The sequence below is a fragment of the Pavona decussata genome, unplaced genomic scaffold, assembly GCF_977016875.1.
Source record: "Pavona decussata unplaced genomic scaffold, jaPavDecu1.1 SCAFFOLD_76, whole genome shotgun sequence".
In the NCBI taxonomy this organism is placed as follows: Eukaryota; Metazoa; Cnidaria; class Anthozoa; order Scleractinia; family Agariciidae; genus Pavona; species Pavona decussata.
In genome coordinates this window covers 1,144,704-1,161,130 of record NW_028145494.1, presented here as the reverse complement: position 1 = coordinate 1,161,130, position 16,427 = coordinate 1,144,704, and the positions used below count along the sequence as shown (strand labels likewise).

Genomic DNA, 16,427 nt, shown 5'->3' with positions numbered 1-16,427 from the left:
AAAATATAAAGAAACACTCTTCGCCGATCATTGGCCGCAATTGTTATTGTTAGTGGAGCAGATAATTGCTAAATCTTGTGTTTTCATACACTTCAGAGAACACAACAGACCGTGAAGTCTTTTGTTATTTTGATCCGTTACAGGATTGAAAGTCGCTCGACCTCATCGTCCTAATCAGTGACTTTAACCCTATATTTGGTTCTTGGAATGTAGCACTTGAATTCATGAATACTAAAATTATTTAAGTCCATATGACCGAGGCTGATTAGGCCATGTAATGCTATTTACCTTTGGTCCTGTTACGGCTCATGCAATGTCAAAATAAAATTGCCTCATGGATATACTGTGCAACACACAGCAAGGTTGCTTGAACATAACATGTTGATCCTGCCTCATTAAATTTCTTTATAAGTATGTCAGATTCCATCAGAACTTAAGTCCGGAATATTTTTGAGAAGCAGACTATGGCACCATTAGATTACAGAATAGTTTTGTAGTAATTTTTTTACTTATGGATGCTTAGGGCAGATGTGAGAAAATGGTTTACTAAAATGTTAAACATGACATAATTATTAGAAATAGCATCTTGCTTTTGTGTCACAAGACCTTCGTAAAAAATGGTTGTGACTGAAGTATTTTTTTGGACCAACTTGGAGTACTTCCTTCCCAGAGGGTTAAATTGACACCCAGGATAATTGCATATTTTAAATTCTCAATATAATGTCATGACCACAAGGGATGCATTTTAAAAACAATGTTGTATTAAAATAAGTATTTGAAGAGTTGCTTTTGGACCATAAAATTAAGCTTGGGGTAGCTTCAATTATTCAGTCTCAAGAAAACACTTGCTGTGTAACTGGGATAGCCAATGGGTATTATTAAATAATCAAATGTTTAACAACCAATGAGATGCCACTTTTGTTGTAGACTTTGCCAAATTTGCATCAGATTCAGACTCTCCATTCATCTGCTCAGAAATGTAGTAATTTTGTGTTTATACTATTGTTTATACCTTTCAAAGAAAATCAATATTTTTTCATTCAGTAGTGCCTACTTGGCCAAGAGACTTTACTCAAGAAGTTCTTTGAATCTCTCTACTAGAGAATCAACTAAAAGAAAAGTCTCTCAGTATTGAAGTTTCCCTCTTTATGATAGCCTTTCATTTTTCAATAGAACTGTTTGTTATTCTGATTTAGTTCAATGAAGTTGAATCTGTAATGAGGAGAAAAATTGTCAAGGTCATTAGCAACTGGGTGTGTTTATATTGAATTCAGCTGTTCTTGATTTCGCTCAATTATTTTTATCATAGTATACTTTCCATTTATTACTAGAAATCTATGTCTTGCAGTCAGTGTTGAGCAAATATGTGTATTTAGCAACACGTATATGCCTTGACTGTAAATCAATGCAGGATACCATTGAACCCAGTACAATTTTAGTTCACTGAAGGTAGAAATTGAAATTCTGATTCTTTCAATCATCTACTTTTATATACCATCCACCTTTGTTTTTTGTTATTAAACCAGAACCTTGTGGTGAAATTACATATTACAGTTTTACTGTAAATTGTTTCCAAGGGCTTCCGTCATTTTATCCAGGTATCTTTTGTAGCCAGACAAAACTCAGCACTGTAAAAATTGATTGCTTTCGGGGGCAGATGTTTCTCAAAAAAATATCATGGTCTTGGTTTGATTTACAACCGTCTGATTGTTCATCTTTGTATTTCATCTTGAGCAAAATTTTAATGGATGGAAATGAAAATACAAGGCATGCATGTCTCATTAGAAAGTGCCTCAAGTCAAAAACATTCAAAATAAAATGTGAAATCAATGTTTTTCTTCTGCTTTACATTGCTTAAAATTTAATGTTGTCTTGAGTAACCTGCAGTGAGCTGGATGCTATATCAACATGAAGTGGGGGCTTGATAGTGAATTACAATACAGATTCACACCTGCGTATCATGGTGTACATGAATTCAAGGAGGGTTTAATTACAAAAACTGTTGATATTTAGAAAATCTGTTGAGTCCTTTCCAACTAAGATTGTTGAGTTGCAAGCTGTAGATCCTTTCAACAGTAGCCAGCTTTTCCTTAAATTTTTTTAGGTGAATTGTATTTGTGGTACAAAATTTTGAGATTGTCAAGTTGTTGATCAATTCCTTTTTATTGCTTAGGCAGATTGATATGGGAATTTAATTCTAAATAAGTGTGGTTTCAGAAGAGATAAATTGTGCAGGAAAGATCTCTGTGCTTAGTTTACATCGTTTGAGCTTATAAATCAACTAATGGCACTGCTGTTTATTTTTTCAGGTTATTCGTTGTCTCCAAGCTCCTCCATCTCCACATTAACATCGAGTTCAAGTCTCTCCATTCCACAGTCAGTGACTCTCAATTCTACTGCACATCACAATACACCTCCTTCGCGGGTCATCCACTGTCGAGCAGTTGCAGATGGTTGTAAGGAAACAGATTTAATATGTGTTCTCAAGCCTTTCGGGAAAATAACGTGAGTAGAAATAATTATTAGTTGTTTCATGTTGACTAAGGTTACTGTCAAATAAATGGCTAGTATGGAGAAAATTTTGGCATTCAGTTTGATTCTCTCTTCAAAATGGTGTTCTCAGGGAGACAATAATTTTATGAAAGCCAAAATTTATAGAAGAGGCGAGATGAGATAACAATGTACATTTATACTACAAGTACATGTATATCTGGTAATACTTGCAAGCATTCTAATTTTTTATTGATGAGAGAATGTTGCTGTGTGCGATTGTGTGATGCTTGTTTATGTTAGAAGTTGGTGAGCTGTGTTCAGTTTTTCGTTAGCATGGGATAACACAGAAAAATTATCAATACCAGATGAGAAGTAACGCCGTAACCTTCGGCACACCGGCCAGACTGACGAAATGGTTTAGCTATGTGGGAAACATTACTTAATTAGCATTGTACATGTACACCAAGTTTAGTGATCTACATTTTGTAAATTTCCTGTTTGTCAGTACAACCAGCAGAACAGGTGACTGCTTGCAACTGATTTCATTGTTTTTTTTTTTTTTAATGATTTACCAGCTATGATTTACGGCAAATGTTTTGATTGGACTGAGAAATTGTCAGTCGCAACCCTGAACTTCCAAAATTAAAGAGCCTTGTTATTGAATGATGCAGAAATTTAAATGTAAATGCTCTCATTACTCTACTTGTACATGTAACATGAATTTCTTCCCACTGTTGTTAGAGCATACGTGTAAGTATATGTATACTCATAAGCAACTTTATTGCTGTTCTCATTTGACTCACAACTGTGAATTGTAGTTAGTGAAACCATGTTTGAAAAATCTGGCCTGTGTGTAAAAGTGCAAAACATGATAGGCTTGGAAGACCTCAGTTTATAATCACCTTCTTTCCAAGCCGTGGTGGTGTGGTCAGGGTTAGCACACTGGACTTTTAGTTGGAAGATCAAAGGTTTAATGAGTGGTTTGAAACTAGTTTGGTCTCTGTATGTCATGTTGTTTCCTCAGGTTAGAAACTTTATTCCAGGTTGTGTCTTTGTCACAAGGGCCCAGTAGTTCAAAGCCCGACTAAGCTAATCCTGGGTTAACATGAACTTTGATTTGAGCTTAATTAGTAATCAATGAAGACTCTTCAAAGAGAATTTGATTCCTCAGTTTTGATTTAGACTTCTCTTTACTGCCAGTTTAAAATTAGCTTTAAAAAAATTTTTAATTTGTAAGATGAAAATTCAGTTTTTTTTTTATTTGGGGATTAGCGTTAATCAGCTTTCAAACAACCGGCCTTAGTGTACAAACAGGTACTGGTGTCACTTTCTTTGTAATGCCAGCTTCTACAAAGCCAAATGGCAGTTTCGAGTCATAAATTAAATGTTTCTTTGGGCAGTTGTGAACTTCATTTAAGGGCCACTGTTTGTTGTTTTGATGGGTGCGCCTTCTTTGAAATAATTTATTTTTTATAACTTTTAACTGTGTTTGCATTAGACCTCTTCAAAAAAATGGCAATGCATCGCTATAATATTGCTGTACATTTTCCATTCTTAATAACAAAGTGTAAGTATATATATTAGCTCAGAATACGCAAAATGCTGCATTTTCGTGGAAAACGTTGGGTCATTTTTAATGGCAGTCAGTAGCTAATAATAAAAATGGCAAATATTTTCCATCACGTGATGTCTTAGAAAATAAGGAAAATTAACCATGTATTAGTAAGAAATCTCTGGAGATGGGTGCAGCCTGGAATAAATGTCACACCTGGGTGGGGCACACAGACAGTTACATTTTCTTAATTGAGGTTAATCCTAAAATTTGGATTATTTATAGCCTATTGTTAGTAGTGAAACAGAAAGCTGAGGGTGCTGTCATTGAAGAATTTAAAAACCTTCCGGAGATCATTGGGAATAAATGGCAGATTTTCTTGGAAAGTGTTTACAACTAAGAATGGATAATGAAACAGATTTTGGTTTAGGTACTAGAAAATAAGGTATTTGAGTGTTGTAATGTTTCTTGATATTGCTCATGGTTGGAAGCTGTTCTCTTGGATTAGTTCTTTTTATATCTGTGAGCGCATGGAGAAATCACTCAAGCATCACTTGCTTGCTATGTGAACTGGAACAAATATGGTCAAATCTGTGTACTAAGCAAGTCTGTTTACTTCTTTATGAAGGCCTTGGTAAACAAATTCAACAGAAATGTTTGACTGTAATGTACTATTCATTTTGAAAGACATTGGAGGTTTCTAGTAAGCTTTTAGCTTGTTAAATACAGAACATCTTGCAACATTGTGTGAGCTTTGTTTAATCCTCTTATATGATAATTCCAATTTCATTGTGCAAATTCACGTATTATCTGCTCATACTATTACTTGGCAGTTTACAGATTATTTTGAACAAAAATAGCACTTCAAGTGTCACATGTTTACCACATGATGTGAACTGGAACCAGGAACCAAAAAAAAAAACCAAAAGAATTGTTTGATTTTTTTCCTCTGTTTATCACAAGTCCATTGAAGTCCATCTAAAGGTCTTGTATCATAAAGCAACTGAATTTTGGTACTACAGGACATAGTTTGACCGTAAACTGATTATGGGTTTATGATTTTTCACCACTTTATTATCGTGCAATCAAAAATTGGATATTTTGCAGCATTCAGTTATAATTAATCCTCTTAAAAGATTTCCATTCACGTTGTCTCCAAATAATTATTTCTCCAAAATACCAACATCCAGTGAGTTTTCTACCTATTGATGACAATTTGCAGCTTAGTTAATACAAAGTTTCTTCACAACCCCTTTGGACTCTTTCTGCTTACTACTCCTGTTATGTTGCCTTACTAACACAAGCACACTGTGCAATGGGTGTATCTCTTCATTCCGTCACTTCCTGGTGGAACAGATCAGAGTCAAATATTTTTCAAATTAATCATTTCTCAAATTCAAACCTTGAGTCATTTAAATTGGTCATTACTTTTGAGACTGAAGAGAAAACTTTGCAATGGGTAAATACTTTCTGTTTGTTTAAGCTATGCAGCACAGTTTATGAAAACCTAAAGTGAAACAATTAAATTTGCATTGTTCATTATGGTGTACAAGGGGATTCAACTTTTGTGTTAGTGGATGAAATCATGAACTGTGACCATTCAAATGAAAGCTACTGACCAGTACATGTACTTTCCTGTGGTACTGTTGCCCTTGGTTCTTTAAATTGGCTCTAACTTTTGGGTCTGGGGATGAAATCCTAAAGTGTGATGGTTGAATTGAAAACTATTAATTAAGCAGTGCTCACTTAACTCTGGTACTGTTTGTTACACTGTAGAAGATGGTTCTGTCCTTTGAGGCTGTAGATGAAATCCTATTCAAGAGAAAGTTATCAAGAAGCTGTTCTTTCTTGTGGTACTTTTTATTTTTCTCTATCCAATGTGGTTCAAACATTTGAGTTTGTGGATAAAATTTCCTGACATTCTAATGAAAGCTAGGGAGTAGTACTTTCATGTGGTGCTGTTTATTATTAAGTGGGTTCTTTGTTGTGAGTTTCCTGAAGTGTGACATTCTACATGTAATGAAAGCTACTGAGCAGCCCTTTCCCCCTGCTTCTGTTTATTTTGCTGTGAAAGTTCGTTAAGCATTTGATTCTGTTGACGGAATTCACAATGTGTGACGTTCAAATGAAAGCCTCCAAGTGATAGTCTAGTTTTTGTTTGTACCTGGTTTTCTCAGCATTTATTGGAAGTGAAGGAAGTAAATATTTTATGTTGGGTAACAACTGTTCACTGCATTAACCTGGAGGTTGTTGTGCAAAAACCACTGACAACAGCTGCAATGAATTAGAAAGCTGTCAAGATTGGATAAAATTACCTTCTTATCAGATTCAGAGAAACAAACTAATCCTTGCAAGTTTGTCTGATTTTAATCAAGGCCAGGACTGATCCTTTAGCACCCATTTTACAGTTGCTAATAGATCAACATGTCAGGTTATTTTTGGGTCAGGTTGAATTTCTTACTGCACTGGAAGGCAACTCATCATTAGTGAACACAGCGTTCATTTAGTACATTGAAATTTGATTTGAACAACAGGTTTTCTGCAATTCGTATCACTTCAATCGTCCAATGAAACTCTCACTGATTTGGAAACTTTCAAATTAAAAGCTACTAAACGTACTTTTCACATGATGCCTGTATTACACTGTACAAGCTGGTTAAAGTGTGGCCATTTGAACACAGCCTTGAGTAGTACTTCACTGTCGTGTTTTTTCCGTGCTTCAATATTTTGTGGTAGTTTGAATTCTCTCTTTGATTTGGGCTTTAAATCCAAGAGTTAAAATATTCTGAAAGATCAAGATTGTATTTTATACAGTCATGTACAGTCTGCTTTTGAGCAGTATTTGTAAGAGAAAAATTTAGAACTTTGTTTATAGTGGCTCTGATTGTTTTTCCATTGCATTTGTTTACTGGAGACAAAAACTGATTTTATCTTGAGTGTGGCTTGCATGTTCAGGACTTAAAATGATGTCTCAGTGCTCAGGTATTTGATCAATGTGCGTCAGTTTCAAAGAACACAGAGTTGCAAACCCTTGATGGATTTTCATGTGGGTGGGTAATTGCTTAATGGACTGATTTCATGGATTGACAGATGGCTCTGACTAATGTTAAATACTCTTAGAAAATTGAACATCTTTCATCTGAAAAGTACAAAGTATGTTCAACTTGTGTGTTGCTCTCATTTTTGACCTGATGACCTGTCATTTAAAAACATTCCTGCTTAAATTTTTGTTAAATGGCCACTGGAGGGTAATTTTACAAGCTTTATGTTGTGAAAGCAACAAGCTGCAATGGTACAGATAACCTTTTTTTGTTGTTTTGGTTTATTTAGCCTGTGCAAATGGGTTGATGTACACATTTAATATTTGGAACAGAGTGTTACTTCCAGATGTCATGTTGATAAATAGATAGCATGTGTTTAAATTTAAAAGGTCATGTCAAATAGGAAACAAATGTTATTTTGTTTTTACCTTAATTAAACATGCAAGCACTAATTTAGCGCCCTTTTAGCCTCAGCAGTGACGAGTATACAATTTATCCTTGCAATTTCACTGCTTAATCAAACATACAGGTGATGGGAATAAAAATTCTCCCAACTTGTACTGTAAGAAATGTATGGAGAACGGTGAGGAGAAAATGCAGGTTGATGTTAGTAAGGACTTGATATATACATGTAGGGTGAAGGGAAGTTGCTTAATTGGAATCAGGGCATTTATAATTATTAGGAGAGATGCTTATTTTGTTTTGTCGTGAATTTCTGGAGTGTAATAAGACCTACATGTAGTAAACAATAACCAGTAACAATATGATTTCAAATTATTTGAGTCTGGGTGAAATCCTAAAGTGCAACCGTTCAAATGAAAACTACTGATTAGAACTGAATTTCTAGAGTGTAATAAGACCTAGTAATAACCAGTAACAATATGATTTGAGTCTGGGTGAAATCCTAAAGTGCAACCATTCAAATGAAAGTTACTGAACTGTACTTTCCTGCAGTGTTGTGTATTTTGCCATACAAGGTCCAGTCTTTGGCTGAAATGGAAGGACGGTAGTAGTAGCTGTAGTAGCTTTTGTAAATTAATCTTGAAAGGTCAGGACTTAGGAGTAGGTTAATAAAGGTATTGTACTTCCCTGGGTGCTGCTTGTTACATGTACATGTATGCTAAGCAAAGTAGTTCTTGTATGTACTAACTTTGAATCTGTGAAAGATTTTTAACAGTAGTTGCCACTGGTGCTGTTTATTTCTCAGCTCTTAACAATTTCATAAAATTTAGAATTTTTGTATTGTAATGTGATAGTCTTGAGAAAACAGTGTAGAAAGGTCAGTTGTGATGACGTCAGTGTTTAGTTCCTGTTTTTATCCATTTTTGTTGTCGCATTCCATCAAGTATTAGTTCGGTATTATGTTCTTCCTGCATAACATCCTTTTGATAACAACTGATGAACAGATACAATAAACCATTAGAATAATGGAAAACAGTAGCCGGTGTCATTTTGATTGTCCCATTTGCTTGGCAATAAATATATTCATCCCCTTACTGCCAAATAGGTTAACTTTGTTACCCAAAATTGGAAAAAAATGTTTGGGTTTAATCCTCCTGGATGATCATTTTCCATACTGACAGTTATTAAAACATTCAGTTCCTTTAAAATCCAGCCGGCTGTCGACATCTGAGACCAGATACGTAGACTTATGATCCACTGTAGAAGCTTTGTCTGGTTGGGTTTCAATTTAGAATCCAGTTTGTCTGCAGCTTAAGAATAACCCTTGTCTGAATAATAAATATTTTCAAGTAAAATGAAACTTCTGAAACCCAAGCTTTGGAAGCTTTGAATATTATTTGTACACGGTGAAACAGATAGGAGCTGATAAAAGAGATTAAATGGAGTCAGACCAATTTCACATATTAAATGAAATCTGACTCATTAAAAAGGAAATTAATTTAAACAGGGGAAGTGTGCAACAAAACTTATACATGTAGTGGAAGAGATAAAAAGAGGAATATGGCATTAATCCTAGTCTTTCTTACACAGTGGGAAACATTCTGGGAAACAAAAATGTACTTTGAACAATGTTGTTTTCGAGACAATTCTATAACATGTCTAGCTTTTTTAATGCTTCAGTTAAATGTCTTTACTTTCCTTGACAGGTACGTGACATTATTGCCAAAAATTAGACAAGCATTGGTTGAATTTGAAGTAAGTTGACACTACCTAAAACCAGCAATTCTAAAATTGATTATAAATGTACTGCATTCTTTTACTCTATAGCATGAAAATTTTACAGGAAATGATTATTAGCTTTTTTCATAAGGAATTCATGACAATTTCACATTACAAACTGTCTGAGTTATGTACATTGGGTTAACATGTTTTAATATGTCTTATCAAGCTTCAAAATAAATGTTTTTGATGAGACAATTATGCATCCTGAAAGTGGAGAACTGTCATTTGATGAATTTAAATTTCACTTCCTTGTGGGCAATATCATTTTGAAAAAAATAATTAAGAGGTCAGTATACATACAGGTCATGAAAAGTATTTAATATTTTCCTTTCATTTTCCACAGGATATTGACTCTGCCATAGCCTTAGTGTCATATTCACAGGTGAGGTTTGCTGCTAAAGTCTGTTGGAATTACTTGGATTCTATCTCATTTTACACTCACTGTTGCTTCACTCTAGGGCTAAAAAATATAGTCATAGTGCCTTTAATTTTACTGACTTGCAAATATTATGAATGAATTTCAATTCATGGTTGCCTCTGATGACCATTCCCTCTTTTTCGCAGTTAAATGTAAATGTTGCAGTTTCAAAATTTTTGGTTGATTGGCTGGGGTAAAAACAACTGTGAATTAGAGGGAAGGAGGAATGTAAAACAAGGAAGTGAAGTAGCCCAACACCATCTGTTCTACAGTCCAACCTGTATTAAGCGAACACCCCTGGGACTCTTGTTAGTGTCGACTTAATACAGGGTGTCCGCTGAAAATAGGATCCCTTAGAATCTTAAAAGGGTCATATTAATATTCCTCGGCATTAAAAGGCCTTGAAAAGGTAAAATACCACTCCTGTGAACAGAAAGGTGTTTGGTAGATCAAAAAGATCGGGTTTATTCATCAGCCGAAAAACCTACTGAACACCCAAATGAAATAACAGATCTTATGGTAGTAGTTGGGCATGTTCCAAAGCAAACTGATCTATTAAAACATGGACAAAAACATGCATCCTTTTTGCAGTGTCCGTTTAATACAGGTTTTTAACAATAGAAATCACCATAAAAGTCAAGTTTAAGGTGTCCCAAGTCACAGGACTTGTGCTGCTGTCTGCTTAATATGGGGCCCACTTACACAGGTTTGGCTGTAGAAGAAGGCATGAATCATACCTTTGCTTGAAAGACATTTCTGTCTTTGCTAGTAACAGATACATTAAATTAAGAAGGAAAGGTATGAGGATGGCCGCAACTGGCTAAAACTCACTCATTACAAGAGCAGTGGTACATGTACAACAAAATTATGACAACCTCATTCTCAATTTTTAGTGTTGATAATATTTTAAATCGTTAGAATAATTGTTATTCTATGTTTTGCCTTTCTGTATGAAAGCAATGGTGCACAGTACAGTTGATGATAATAATACTTATTAATAGTTGTAATAAAAGTACTGTACCTAGGTTTTATATTTAGTTTTAGCTGCATAGCACTAACTGATCGTAGTTAATATAGGTTACGCGTGTCACCCTTTATAGCTGTATTAATAATTATTGGTACTAAGTATAGGTACATTCAGAATGCTGCATTTTTTTTATAATAATATTCATCCCATAGTTCATGAATTTAGAGTAACTGCCACTCATTGATCTCCTTTTATAAAATAATTCTACCTTTGCAGTACTGGTCCCCTTGGTGATTATCTCTCTCAGCTCATATATTGAATACTTCTCCAACGTATTTGTGGTCAGCCAAGCTTTTAAGATTCCTGGGGGTCTATATTTGCTGTCAGTAGTTTTGCTCATTTGCAAATATTGCTCTTTTAATTTGACTTAAACACATTGGCGAAATAAAGGTGTCATATGGCTTTGTTGTTATATCAATAATGGTGCAAAAAGTAAATATCAATAATTATGACAGATAGTTCAGTAAGCAATACATGCATGCATGCATAATTATTTACATGTAAATGCCTGATGCAAAAGTATATTGCATTGGGTTTTTGAGAAGCCAGATTTTTTTGTGAAGTTGAGCTGCATGCAAGAGTCTGTACACAGACGTCGAGCTTGTAGTTTTCCCTAAATAATTTACTCAGCTGTTTGCATTATGCACTGTAGACACAGCAGCTCAGGAGTGATCGTGATGTCAGTGCCATTAAAGATATTCAACTGTGGTACACCATATATAGCTATCAGATTATTTAAAGATACACATATTGAAATATTATTATTATGAACATTATTTCAATGTTGCTTTTGTTCCAGTCAAATACACTCACTGTTCTTGGTAGACAAATGTTTGTGAATTACTCTAAAAGTCAAGAAATTAAAAGGTAAGAAAGGGGAAAAGAAATAATTTAATGCCAGACACATGTATTGTCAGTAGAGATATCTTTGTTAGCAAAAGAGAATGTACTAAATTGGACAGCAGCAATCACTTGGCAAGGTTTCAAAGCACAGATTGACGATATTTTGTATTTTCGTCATTTACTGTTAATCTTTAATCCTGCATCTTGTTTCTTTCTGCTTACAAAATGACTGCTTGATCATACCAGGTTGTGAAAGTAAAGGAATAATCACCGTTCATCAATACAATGGATAAATTGAATAAAATGTCTTTAGCGTGCAAAGAAAGTTTGAACCCAGCAACGTATTTTAGTAACAGCTATGTGGGGAACAGTCAGGGAGATATGCATCATTGTTGATATTGAGGCTTAACTGTACTGGACCTAGCTTGCAGTGGAGGCTCATATCCACAGAGGAATATCACTAAATCATGTAGATATTTGGAAACACCCATCTGCATTGCCCTAAAAGTTTAACTGTGCAAATAGGGTTTACTCGTCACCAACAGCTAAGCATCAGGGTTGGTGCTTGAAAGCATGGTGGGGCCACATGAATTTCTAGTTGAGTGAGTGTGTACCTATGGCAACCCTGTGATTGGCAACCACCCAGCACTGTCATCTGATCAAATATTTGGAATTTAACAACAGTTGTTAGGGAGACAACTACCTACCGGGGTGTGGGGGGAGGGGCACTAGAAGCACTAAGAGAAAGCTAAATGCAGACAAAATGATTGGCAGAAACTGGCAAACTGTTTAAGGCATCAAGTATCCTGCAAGCCTGGGCTGCGTCACATGCCTTGGCTGTGTGGGGCACCACTGCCCAGTATTGTTTCATGTTTGACTGCCTAAATTACATTTTGGCACATTATGCTTGCATGTTTAGAAGTTTGTAAACATCACCTGTTTGGAGAAGCAAACAGCTTTCTGAAAGGGAAGTCAGAGAAAAAAGCTGTGAGCCTTGAGGACTAAACCATTTATTAACTAATATTGAATAAGGAAGCCTGTCCACAAATGTGGTTTTCAGAGGGGTCCTTAGCAAGGTAAATTAACTGAGGATATTTTAACATTTAAAGTAACATCCTGCGGTGAATTCTGCCAAAAAAGCTTGTTCCGTGGATGCAAAAATTACATTGTACTAGTTGGCACCGATGTCTTTTAATAATTTTGGGATCTTGTTGAAGGCAACTGGTTTTAAACCAAAGTCATTTGACTGCAACTGGTCTTCGATAATACTGCAAAGCGGAACAACAACCACGATCGAAGCCGTGGTGGCAAAGTTTTTCGCTATTGCAAAGCTTTGATATATAATGGATTTCCCGAAACCAGTGGGAAGAACGGCCATTGCATCTTTTCCCGACAAGAGCGCTTCCACTGCTAGCTTCTGTCCCTCTTTGAGAACTAAGCCGCCGACTTGATCGCTTAAATTTACGAAGACATCGCTGCTACTCTCTTTCACGACTGAATGCATATTGCTCAGGGGCATGCACAAGAAAATATTTGCAAGGACACTTGTCATACAAAATGGCAAATTTTCTCGTCATCAACATGAGTCAAAGAAAAATGTGTTTTATCTGAAATTTGTGTGCATTGTGCAGTTCCAGAAAATATCCATACCCCCCCCCCACAGAAGGTTTTCTTATTTTAACCCCCCACCCCCTCAGAATTTCCATTCCAGAGGGTTTATGATGACCCCCCACCCCCCACCCCTCTGGAATTTCCAGGTTTCTTAAAACCCTCCTCCCTGAACCCCTAAGAAGTTCAAAATCCATTTAGACTAAGAAAATTGATGACACACACTATTGCGATCAATTTTTTTTATTATTGAAGCAACGTCGACTACTCTAGTTCAGCTATTTACAACACTTCGCTATTTTACTTGTTTATCCTTTTGCTAAAATTATATCCGGAAAAATTGGAAAAAACTCTAAAATGGTCGATTTTTTACGTCAATAAAACAAGGCTTAATTCTTTGTTGTTGCGTAGTTTACGTTTATAACTTTCTGGAGCGCTTAAGAAATTATCTCTATCATGTTACAACTTTTCTTTTTCACCTAAAAACGACCAACCTTTGCAAATTCCATTTTCGTAATGACCTCCGCAGAAAAAACGTTTGCTATTACCGCGAAGAAACCGCTATGAATATAAGTTGCACTTGAATATACGATGCTGGATTTTAATTTATCAAGTAGAATTTTCAAGAACTTTGAAAACCCAGTTGAAAACTGGCTGCATGCACGTGAAAGCCGCCTTTGTGAACAGTTTCAAAAGAACTTCAAAATTGATTAGTCTGTGGATTCACACGGTGAGTCTCGGCACTGTGATCGTGAATGAAATGAATTTGAGAAAGAAAAGAAGTTTGTGTTTACAACATTTTATGTCAGGTTTTTATGAAATAAACGTCGCTGTTTCACGTCCAACGGAATTCAATCTTGAGCAAAATTTGCATACATCGGGAAAGTTTCATATTTGGTGCCACAGGATCAAATTTCAACTCCAATGTCCATCAATATTCACTGGATGGAAATATCTCTGCAGAATCTTTTCCCTTTCTTCCAGAAATCTTTTTTGTGAAAGATTGCATTGGAGAAATTACACGTTCTGTGGCTGCGGTAAAATAATTTTCCGTGGCAAATAAATTCATCGAACATGACAGCGCTGACAGCACGCCGTTGTACATTTCGTTGTGTCAGAAATAGATTTCAACCACAAACTAGCCTGTGGAACTACAAGAAGGCCCTGCTCATCAAAATAGTTGCTTTGTTCAGAAACCTGTTAATCTCCTCAATTGATGCTACAATACGAGTAAAGAGGGCCTTTATTTAATTCAAAACTCAAACTTCGATCAAATGATTGTGAAGTCACAGCTCTGCACGGCATGATACGAGGCTGATTGATCGCGCCACGCGTGAAGTCGAACTTCAAAGAAAAATACCTGTCACGCGCCACTTTTGCTTGTCAGAAGGATTAACCAAACAACACTTCTACCAAAATGACTTTTTCCAGAATGATTCATCGTTTACGCTGCTTTTGTGCTGGATTATAATTATTTTTCTGCAACTGGTGGTGACTGAAAATTCTTGTCAGCCAACTTTGTGCCTCGCTTACGATTTTTTCGTGAATTTCCTTACCCTCCGGAGAAATTCTTCATAGGAACACCCCCCCCCCCCCTCTCAACCCCTCGGAAATTTTCGTCTATTAGCCCCCCTCCCCCTTGGAATTTCCATTGACCTTCCGTGGTTGGGGGGGGGGGGGGGTATGGATATTTTCTGGAACCGCACATTAGACTCTTAACACAAGGGTCCAATTGTCAAAGTCGGATTAAGCTTATCCTAACATAACATGCACCTTGATTCAAGTTTAACTTTTACTATAATTTGTGAATTAGTGTTTTCATCTTTCGAACAACTGCCCCATGATATACATGTAACTTACTTTGAACAACATTAAAAGAAAGTTATACTAACAGCAGTCTGTGGTTTGTAATCATTTTGTTTAAAATTATTTATTGATCCAAACAAGCGTCTTTTTCAGGGATAAAGTCCTTAATGGGGACAGCAGTGGAGCAAGCTCTGAAGCTAGCAATATTCTTCTTCTTACAATAATCAATCCTTTACATCCAATCACTGTGGTAAGTAGGGTATTAGTTAGGGAGTTAAGAAACCACAACTGCGACAACAGCTTCAGGGCTGTCAACCTCGCACGTCTTGAAATATGGAGAATATGACTTCCCCGGCCAGCAACAACAAAGCGCCTCACAGGGGCGTCACATCAAGGCCAAATACACGGGTTCATGGGTGAGGGGGGAGGGGAGAGATGTACATTAAATAGTACAAACAACGCTACACATTTCAGATTTTCTTGTCAGAAAGTCGAATGGACGACAAATAGCAAACTTCGTCAATTATCCGGGAGATTACAGACATAAATCTGGAGACCAGAAGATACGGCTCAAAATCTGGAGATTACAGACATAAATCTGGAGACTGGGAGACACGGTTCAAAATCTGGAGACCCCTGGATTATCCGGGAGAGTTGACAGCCCTGCAGCTTAAACATCACTTGAAAATACAAGTTCGCATTACTTGTGCTACTTCGTGATTATTCCAAATCATTCAACTTCTACAATGTGGCCGAACAAATCCATTAACAGAACGGGTGGGCATGGTGTTCAAGTTGAGACAGAGAATGTAAAATTTGTTGTCATGTGCTCACATTCTCCACTAAATCTTGAATTTGGTCATTTCACATTGTTGTTTGGCCGAGCACAGCAAAGAGATGTACCAAAATTAAGAACACACTTGCAAGGCCATTGTTTTTCTCATTGAATCCTATTTTTTGTGACGTTCTCGTTGACGTCACCATAATAGCTTCTTAAACTCCTTACTCAAAACCTTAAATAAAATACAGTCTGTTTTTGTCAGAATCAGTCTGTTTTTGTCAGAATCTGTCTACCAAAAGAGAATTGATTTTGATCACTTGAATTCAAGGCCAACATGCCAGTGGCTTCTATATGTATACCATGTCTCTAGTACTATTGACCATGTTATGAGTTGGACAGTTTTCCGTTGAACTTCACAGATGGTGTGAAGAATAGGAGATAGGAGACAGTAGCATAGACTTGTTTCAACAGAGTTCGAACCTTTAAACTTTTGTATTTTATTTTGCAGAAAGTGCTTCATAAAATATGCAGCCCCCATGGGAAAGTCTTAAGAATTGTGATTTTTCACAAGAATGGATTACAAGCTTTGGTTGAATATCCTTTCCAAACAAGTTTGGTTTGAATTAAGGATATGAAATATTGTTAAATATAGAAGGCCTCTGAAGTGGTTTGGA

The 16,427-nt window shown here is 36.1% G+C and overlaps 1 protein-coding gene across 1 annotated transcript in view; it reads left to right on the top strand.

Annotated features, from left to right (window-relative positions):
* Positions 1 to 16,427, top strand: part of LOC146476531 (heterogeneous nuclear ribonucleoprotein L-like) — a 35,298-nt gene that overhangs the window by 1,403 nt on the left and 17,468 nt on the right. The window contains exons 2-7 of the mRNA XM_085114396.1: positions 2,310 to 2,505; positions 9,195 to 9,243; positions 9,614 to 9,652; positions 11,515 to 11,582; positions 15,126 to 15,222; positions 16,262 to 16,349. Of these exons, the coding sequence (XP_084970522.1) occupies positions 2,310 to 2,505; positions 9,195 to 9,243; positions 9,614 to 9,652; positions 11,515 to 11,582; positions 15,126 to 15,222; positions 16,262 to 16,349 (537 nt within the window). The remainder of the gene's footprint in view (positions 1 to 2,309; positions 2,506 to 9,194; positions 9,244 to 9,613; positions 9,653 to 11,514; positions 11,583 to 15,125; positions 15,223 to 16,261; positions 16,350 to 16,427) is intronic.